General features: G+C 49.4%; 2 protein-coding genes across 2 annotated transcripts; one reads left to right on the forward strand and one right to left on the reverse strand.

The window, feature by feature from the left end:
• The first annotated feature begins 2,598 nt into the window (after positions 1-2,598).
• LOC101771112 (rop guanine nucleotide exchange factor 12) lies at positions 2,599-5,134 on the forward strand. The gene is made up of 7 exons (XM_004969463.4): positions 2,599-2,881; positions 3,009-3,125; positions 3,215-3,369; positions 3,471-3,545; positions 3,665-3,928; positions 4,011-4,322; positions 4,406-5,134. The coding sequence occupies exons 1-7, from the start codon at positions 2,599-2,601 to the stop codon at positions 4,766-4,768; spliced, it is 1,569 nt and encodes a 522-aa protein (XP_004969520.1). The 3' UTR covers positions 4,769-5,134.
• Positions 4,999-8,762, reverse strand: LOC101770718 (peroxiredoxin-2C). The gene is made up of 3 exons (XM_004969462.4): positions 8,515-8,762; positions 5,853-5,932; positions 4,999-5,447 (listed from the first exon to the last, which is right to left on the reverse strand). The coding sequence occupies exons 1-3, from the start codon at positions 8,667-8,669 to the stop codon at positions 5,194-5,196; spliced, it is 489 nt and encodes a 162-aa protein (XP_004969519.1). The 5' UTR covers positions 8,670-8,762; the 3' UTR covers positions 4,999-5,193.

Here is an 8,762-nt window from a genome sequence, read left to right on the forward strand (position 1 = left end):
TCACTAAGATTCACAGTATATGACAACCTCTCATGTAAAGGATAATGAGTTAATGACACATTGCATAGGACATCGTTGGAAAAATAAATGATGAATGAGGAGTCTCATGAACCAAATTCTATGGGAAAAAATGATAATCTACATCTAGTTCTTCAAAAGCCATTTAGTTCAATTTTTATGCCAAGTGTTGCTTATGCTTGTATATGATCGATTTTTTAAAAGAAAAACTCGATGAGGGAGGAAGGATGTCCCCTGACTTTAGCTGTAAGAAGGGTCCATTGAAGCCTAGCCAAGGCAGGAAGCCGACCATATCATTTCTTTGGTAACCAACTCTTTATCTAAAAAATAATTGTGTGTGCTAGCATTCCTCACCCATATTTTTTTAATTAAGGAAAATATCCGATCTTGAACATTCACATGTGAATGTGAATGTCTACGACCATAAAGGAACCAATCTGGCCACATAACTAGAAGATACACGAATACTTAGACTCGAAGCCTCAATCTAAGGAGGATAGAAAACAAGAAAGAAAGAATCTAAGAAAGAAAGCTAGAAACTAAGAAAGAAAGCTAGAAAGACTAAGCTTCAAACTTCTATGCCCTTCTTCAACCTTGCTTTGGTCGTTGTGCAGGAAGAAATACCTCACATCCGATGTCTTCTTAAAAACTCTTGATGGTCATGTGTTGCTTGGTAAACCACGATCCCCGAAGTGTGGGCGGTGATAGGAGGGAGCAACCCACGGTCCCCGAAGTGCCGGCAGTAGCAACCGGCAGAGTTTCTAAGGCGACACCTCTAGGGAGGTAGCATCACCACTGACGTCACCGTCGCCCGACCAACATGGTTAAGGTTTTCACCTGGAGAGCTCGCTCGAGAGAAGGAAGAGGGACAATCGATGACGCCTCCCAGAAGGTAAACAACGTCCTTGGATACCGCCATCATCAACCCGCAATCGGGCATAAGCTTTGCGCCTGACCTCGATCCATGAGCACACTACCAAACAACACCAGAGGAGTGCTAGGAAGCCGTGCGACATGAAGCCGAGCATAACGCTGCCACCTCATTGTCGCAGGCCACCTCACTCGCACGCGGTCATTGCAGACGTCGTCGCTGCCACAAGCCACCGCTCCCACGCGCGACAGCACCGGACCGCCGCCGCCGCCGCAAGCCCCCTTGCTCGTGCGCAGCCGTCGCAGGCTCCTCACCCGCTCGCAGCCGCGTCAGGCCGCCGCAGTACAGCCGCCTCGCGGCGCCGCCATGACCACCGCACACAGCTCCCTGCCTAGATCCTCGATGCCCAGCTCCCGGGGAACGGCGGCCATGCCGATCCGCGCCGCATCCCCAGACCACGCCGCCGCATGTATGCAATTGATAAGGAATGATGGCAAATAAAACACAATTTTATTTGAAGCACCAGGTGCTAAAGTAAACATCACAACTAAGGTGGTGCTTACAAGCACCCACCTCCCTCTCTAGCGTGGATCCTTTTAGCCACGTATGCTGGAGCTGATCTTATGCATCTTGCATGCATCCTCCCTTCTCTATGGTGTATGTTCATCTCTTTCAGATCTGACAAGTTTTTTTTTATGTACCCTCTATCTTGGTGACTCCTACCACTAAATTTGTTGCCTGCAACTAACCCGCCTTCGACAAACTGTTGGTCACACTAGCTTTGCCCCTTTTCAATCTTCACCGTTGCTTCACTACCCCGTCTAGTAGCATTTGTGCCACCTTGCCTCCGAGCCCACTACCTCCAAATTAGCTACTCCTCCGTCCCAAATTACTATTCATTTTGACTTTCGTAGGTACATAACTTTTGCTTTATATTTAGATATAATATATATCTATGTACATATCAAAAGCTATGTACCAAGTCAAAATGAATAGTAATTTGGAACGGAGGGAGTAATTTCCAAATCCTAATTTGAAATACATATTTACCTTTAATTATTATGGAATGTAGTTCAAATTCGATTAGTGAGCGAAGAGACTTGCAATCTAGAAACCTCGAACTTTTCCGTGAATGCAAAAACATTTTCACCCTCTCTAAAAAAGCATTTTATCACAAGCTGCTCAATTGCATGTGCAAACGCAAACCGGGAAAACGATCACGCGGGCTCTGCCGGAAGACGAGGGAGGAAAAATAGAGCAGGCTGCTTAATTTTGGCCGCTAACAATGGCGCGTCCCTGCTTGCCTCTGGTTTTCCAACTTTGGCTTGCTCCCCAACATGACCACGCCCTGCCCCCATCGCGAGTTCGCGGCGCTGGCATCCAATCCATCGTACGTGCGCGCGCCTGTGGCCGGCGAGCACTGGCCATGCACGCGCGCACAACGCACGCAGCAGCGCAAAAACTTCAGGGCCTCCCCTTCCTCTAGCCGTAGTCGTCGTCGTCGAGGCGGCAGGCAGGGCCGGCCGGTCTCCTGCCTCGCACGACCGGGCCCCCGTCGTCCGCCGAGCACCGGCGGCAAGCCCATGCACGCCTGACGCGTCCAGCTAGCTCGCTCACACAACGTCTCGACCCTGCTCCGCCGCGTCGGCATCGGCGCGCGCCCGTGCGCGGGCGCGTGCGGCACGGTTTCCCCGTGACATGATCCTGTGATGGTTGGGGGATTCCTGCGGCGCGGCCACAGCCTTGACAGGTTCCTGTCGAGGACGCGGCGCGCCGTGTCGCCCAGCCCCTCGTTCTCGTCCCCGCCATCGTCTCCGCGCGGCAGCAGCGTCAGGAGCGGGATGGCTGAGGACGATGACGACACGGCCACCGCCGCGCCCCTGCAGAAGCGGGTGCTGTCGAGGAGCCACGGCTCGCGGGCCATCTCCGGCCGCCTCCATGACCTGCCGCCGGTGCCGTCGAGAATCGTCCGCGACAGCGGGCCGCCTTCAGGTGATCACCAATTCACCATTGCTAATAATGCTGTTGTTCGCTTCACTAATCGAACGGCAGCTCTGTTCAAACCTTGTATCTCCCAAGAATTTCTCAGACTGGCTAACCTGTGTCGGATTGTCTGCAGACTTGGATTTGATGAAGGAGAAGTTCACCAAGCTGCTGCTTGGGGAGGACATGTCTGGCACGGGCAAAGGGGTCTCCTCTGCTCTCGCCCTATCCAACGCCATCACAAATCTTGCAGGCAAGCACACATTTCCCCACCATTAAAATGTTGTTTCTTTACGGCCCGACCAATTGCATAAATCTTCTTCACAATGGTGAAAATTGCAGCTTCCATATTCGGGGAACAGCGCCGCCTCGAGCCCATGTCGGCAGATCGGAGAGCGCGGTGGAACAAGGAGATCGACTGGCTCCTGTCCGTCACCGACCACATCGTCGAATTCGCCCCGTCGCAACAAGTATCCGAGGATGGAACCAACATGGAGGTCAGCCATGAGATCGATGTTACGCCATTGATTCTGACCAATTTTTTCACTCTGAAACCGCGCTTTGTAACCTCCTGCATTTCGTCCTTGTTCCCAACCAGGTGATGGGCACCCAGCAGCGCGGGGATCTCCTCGTCAACATCCCGGCCCTGCGAAAACTCGACGCGATGCTACTCGTAAGCATGGCCGTGCTCTGTTCATCTTTGCTTAGAGCTCGCCGAACCAATGTGCATGCAGGTCAACACTTTGTTCATCTGAATTCACCTGGCACTTTGTTTTTCTGTGCGTGGAACAGGAGTACCTTGACAGTTTCCACGAGGCCCAGGAGTTCTGGTACGTGGCGAAAGACGCGGACGGGGGCGAGGACGACGACTCGTGCGACAAGTGGTGGATCCCGACCGCCAGGGTTCCTGATGAGGGCCTGTCGGACGCGTCCAAAAAGTTCCTTCAGCACCAGAAGGAGCTTGTTGGGCAAGTGCTCAAGGCGGCCATAGCCATCAACGCTGATGTCATCACAGAGATGGAGATCCCCGAAGAGTATATCGAGTCTCTGCCAAAGGTGATCCATAAGATCCTCTCAACAGGAAGCTGCTAAAAACCATGCAAATTCCAAGGCTAATGCATCAGCACTAATCTTGCAGAATGGGAGGTCCATTCTTGGGGACTCGATGTACAGAATCATAACCGGTGACATTTTCGACCCCAATGAGCTCCTAAATTCAGTAGACCTATCAACGGAGCACAAGATCGTCGACCTCAAAGACCAAATCGAGGCCTCCGTCGTCATCTGGCAGAGGAAGATATGCAACAAGCTGTCGTGGGGCTCCGGTGTCAGCTTGGAGAAGCGAGAGGAGTTCGAGGAGCGAGCACAGACGACGCTCCTCATCCTCAAGCACAAGTTCCCTGGCATCCCTCAATCTACACTCGACATAAGCAAGATCCAGCACAACAAGGTGAGCTAACATTTTTCAGCTACTTTTCGGATCCGCTACAGTGTCCTTTTACTCCTGCCCCTGAATGTGTCGCTTTGTTTCAGGATGTTGGGTTTGCCATCTTGGAGAGCTACTCCAGGACCCTTGAGAGCTTAGCCTTTGCAGTTTTATCTCGGATAGAAGACGTTCTCCATGCCGACGCCGTCGCTCGGGATCCCAAGCGCACCAAATCGAGAAGGACTAGCCTAGAGTCTCCTCTTCTTGATGCGACGGCCGAAGCCGAGACGGCACACCACAGCACCGTGCACTGGCAAGATCAAGATCTTGAGGACGGTGAGCGGCATCCACAGGCCGCAGAGGACAACGGTGGGAAGCTGAAGAGGGTTCACCGGGTCGCGACCAAGAAATTTTTGCACTCACAAAAAATCGACGTGGCGAGTGGGTTAAGAAGCTTTACGCACAGATAGCACATAGCAGCTGTGCTGGGAAAAATTAACAATTGCGTGCATGGACATGCTAAAATGGTGCCTTGTAATTCGGAAGGGGACCTGTAAATAGCTCAAATTTAATAGAGGGCCCAGGGGATTTGGGGTTTGGCCAGGAGATGACATGCGTTCCTGTCCGATTTACTTAGCGCATACAAACTGCATTACTTTTCACGGTTCATGGTGAGGACTGATAACAACGCTAGCGAATATAACACACGAATAGCATATTGTGCACATGTAAACAGCATAGCATATAACATCGGTTATAGCCTCCAAAAGTTTCATCCAGTGCATATAGAACTAGGTCTTGTCCATTGACAAGTTATTTGCGACATAGCAGATGAGTTCAAACAAGACAGACTGAAGTGGACAACACTGCTGCGCTTTTACACTAGCTGAAACTCCTACAGCGCTTTCAGGATCTCCTCAGCACCAGAGATTGTGAACTGGCCGCCTTCCTCGATGTTTGCAACAGTGACCTTGAGGTTGTCAGCCAGGAGAGCAAACCGTCTTGAGCGAATGCCCAATCCTTTCTCTGTAAGGTCGAGCTCAAGACCGAGTGCCTTGGTGTAAGCTCCCGATCCATCAGCAAGGAACTTCACATGCTTGTTCTCAGGGTATGTCTTTGCCCATGCCTTCATGACAAAGGGGTCATTAACTGCAAACCACAAAATAGTGAGTTATGTACTATTCTTGCATGGGTACTTTTTATTATCAAGGTTATAAGCATAACACAGCAAATTAAGCGGTAATCGTTATGTGTAACAGGATAGTAGCTTCTGGATTATAGATGTATAATGTCTGAAATTACCAAAGCAGCATTAGTCTCCAGGCATTGTTTACAGGATTTGCATTGTATCATATATATAATTCTTTATGTAAATAACTGACAAAATACATAACTCCGTTGTGTGATGTCACACAGAGCTACCTTACAGCTATTCAGAGCAATTAAATGCCACAGTTTCTGAAAGCAATATAAGTCTATATTCTATGCTCAGCTCAAGATCATGTCACCCATGATATATATATATATAAAAGCAAAGATAGGCCAGCAACCTACCACTGATGAGCAGGATTTCATCTACACCCTTGGCTTTGAGCTGCTCAGACTGTGTAATGAAGCCTGGCACATGCTGCATGCTGCAAACATAAAAGAAAGACACAGCATAACATAGCCTGAGTACTTAGCTTTTTCACAAAATGAAATGACACAGAGATACAAGAGCAATAAACTCTTAGCTTAAGTTAGCAGTAAAGACAACACATCATAACACAACAAGAGTACTTAGATGTTTCAAAAATAAATGACACAGAGATACAGGAGCAATAAAACTCGTAGCTTAAGTCAGCGGTATCACCTTCAATATTGTTAGTTTAGCAATTTGTCATGAAAATTATCAAATTCATGCAGGTAACCAATTTTACACTGATATCAGGAATTAACCTACTTTTAGTTAAGTTGTCTATCTGTAAATGACTAAAACTCAAAGCACATACAGTGACTTGCAAAAATTGAATCATGATTGTAAATAATCTCAGGAGGCTGGCTCATACAGAGCTTGACCTGGTTAATTTTGTAATGCATCTCCATTTTCAATTCACTAGGTTTTCTTCCAGTAATTGTGCATAGGTTTGCACATGTGCTCACCAGATCCAATGACGAACATTTTTTTTGAGCGATACACGTATGCCAAATTACCAATTGAGGTGGTCAATATAGAAAACTAGCACATGCAGAGGTGGAAAATAGAGAGAAACCATAGCCAACAGCCATAACATAACCAACATCCCAGGCTCCCAGCCTAGTTCACGGCAGGAACCTTTTTTAAAGAAATGAAACCCCATTTCTTGGTTCCCCAAAGTACAAGGAGAATTTTTTCGATAATTTCTAATAATTTCTGGGCCTCCAACAGTTAGCCTATAACAGAAAGAAGTGAACATTTCGCTAGACCAATGTGCAATTCTCAAAGTGAGGAGTATGCATTTGAGACTTATTTTTACAATTCACCACATATGCTTGAGTAAGTGCAATAACCTTTGTTTTTCTAAATTCTATCAACATGCCATCCAAACTATCACGTTCATAGAGGTTACCAAGTTCATGCTAATGTTAGGTGTTAAGTTGTCTTTAGTTGAGCAATGAGCAATCTACACTGAAAATGGTCAAAAACTCAAAGTAAGCTGTAATTTGCATTAAACTGAAATCATGGTGGTCAATTTACTAGATAAAGTTAAAGAGATGCATAGGGAAACTACAAGCCTGAAAGTTATACTGGTGTTTATCAGTATTCAACTTCCTCTGTTAAAAAGACAACTAGGAAAGGAGATAGTGTCAGCAACAACATAGCCTGAAAGTTATACTGGTGCATTCCAATATACAACCCTCTCTGTTAAAAAGACAACTAGGAAAGGAGATCAAGTCCGCACCAACATGATTCATACACTGTGGGAGGGGACACTGGAGCAGTACTTGCACCGCGGCTGCTGATCTTTCTTAACAATCAGCACGTGCAGAGGGCTTTCATAACACATAATCTTCCCAAAATTGTAAAAAAGGTGTTGCTTGAAGGCCCAGACCTCGACAACATCATTCTCCTTCAAGCTGCACCGTTTGATGAAATCAAGGTACCCCTCCCCCTTGATGATCACAGATTTCTTGCTGTCCCAACGTAGTAGCAGAAGCTCCTTGTCACCAGCAATGAGATCCACGAGCTTCATACGCAGCCCTCCGTGTTCCCTTCCCGTCATCTTCTTACTCTTCCCCTGCTCCCCCTGTTCCTCAGCAGCGCCATTGTCAGGTTCTGATTGCCGCCTCAGCGTTTTTGGCGTCGTGGCTATCTCATGGAGCAGGTTGGCAGATTGAAGGTCCTCAGGTGATAGGATCTTGTGGAGGACGCACACATCGCCATCGCCAGGGAGACGGAATCGGTTCTGCTGCCCGTTGAGGTCAGAGTTTTTCAATATCCTTTCGCCAACAAAGTGCACCGGCAGGTCAGCCCGGAGCTTCAGCTCCAAGAGGTAATGCTTGCGCAAGCAGGGTGGCTCTTCCCTGCCAGCAGCCAGCGGGACAGCTTTTAGGGGTAAGGCATGGATGTGCGGTGCCTTGTATAAGACCATGGCACCAGCCTCAGCCGGCGGGCCAGCTGGGAGCGTCCGCTTGGTTCGCTCCTCTACGGCGGGAACAGGGTCGTCGATAACCATCGCACGTGCCCGCTTGCAGCCGGCCGAGCACGTCATCGTCGTCGTCGGGACCATCGCGTATGCCGTTGCATGGAGGATGGCCGCATGCCCAAGCTATATAGCGAAAATGCCCCCCACCCCGATCCCAATCAGGACCAGAACTACGACTTCGACTCCAATTAGCACAGGAACCAGAAAGTACCACCCGGGTTGGGTTGGGTTGGGTTGGGTTGTGAAACCAACCGGTTTCCCAACACGAATTGAGGACGCGAAGCTTTCCGTCGTCGATCTGCTTGCTTAAAACCCAATCTCTAGTATCCATTCCGAATTCCAACTAACTCCTCGAGAATCACGGGACAGAGTCCCAACAAGCAACAAGACCTAGAAAGATTCAATTTTTTCCCCCAACAAAAAACACGGGGCCGAAACCCCAGTCCCATTCCCGCTAAAGCGAGGCCGCATGTGACCAAAAAGCTACGAGATCTCCGAGGAAGCGGGAGGAGGGTGGAAGAGACGGAGACGGGAAGAGGGGGGGCACGGACCTGCAGGTGGGCGTGAAGGCGCCGGGCACGCCGAAGAGGATGACCTTCTTGCCGGCGGCGAGCGCGTGGACGGAGACCTGCTGCAGCTGGTCGCTCTCGTCGAACCACCCCAGCTGGCCGTCGGGGAGGGAGTCGCCGACGGCGATCGGAGCCATGGCCGTGCCGGAGCGGGGGGATGCAGCGCGGCGAGTGAGGACTTGATTGTGGGCAGTGGTGGACTGGTGGGTGGGCAGATGGCCTCACCTGGG

This window comes from Setaria italica, chromosome V (genome assembly GCF_000263155.2).
Source record: "Setaria italica strain Yugu1 chromosome V, Setaria_italica_v2.0, whole genome shotgun sequence".
Lineage (NCBI taxonomy): Eukaryota > Viridiplantae > Streptophyta > Magnoliopsida > Poales > Poaceae > Setaria > Setaria italica.

What these genes read in the sequence shown, in the direction of transcription:
- LOC101771112 (XM_004969463.4), top strand. Translation starts at nt 2,599, where the DNA reads ATGGTTGGGGGATTCCTGCGGCGCGGCCACAGCCTTGACAGGTTCCTG. An exon ending in CGCCATCACAAATCTTGCAG is followed by an intron (nt 3,126 to 3,214) that starts GCAAGCACACAT and finishes TGAAAATTGCAG; the next exon opens with CTTCCATATTCGGGGAACAG. An exon ending in ATATCGAGTCTCTGCCAAAG is followed by an intron (nt 3,929 to 4,010) that starts GTGATCCATAAG and finishes CTAATCTTGCAG; the next exon opens with AATGGGAGGTCCATTCTTGG.
- LOC101770718 (XM_004969462.4), bottom strand. Translation starts at nt 8,669, where the DNA reads ATGGCTCCGATCGCCGTCGGCGACTCCCTCCCCGACGGCCAGCTGGGG. An exon ending in GCCTTCACGCCCACCTGCAG is followed by an intron (nt 5,933 to 8,514) that starts GTCCGTGCCCCC and finishes TTATGTTTGCAG; the next exon opens with CATGCAGCATGTGCCAGGCT. An exon ending in TGAAATCCTGCTCATCAGTG is followed by an intron (nt 5,448 to 5,852) that starts GTAGGTTGCTGG and finishes TGTGGTTTGCAG; the next exon opens with TTAATGACCCCTTTGTCATG.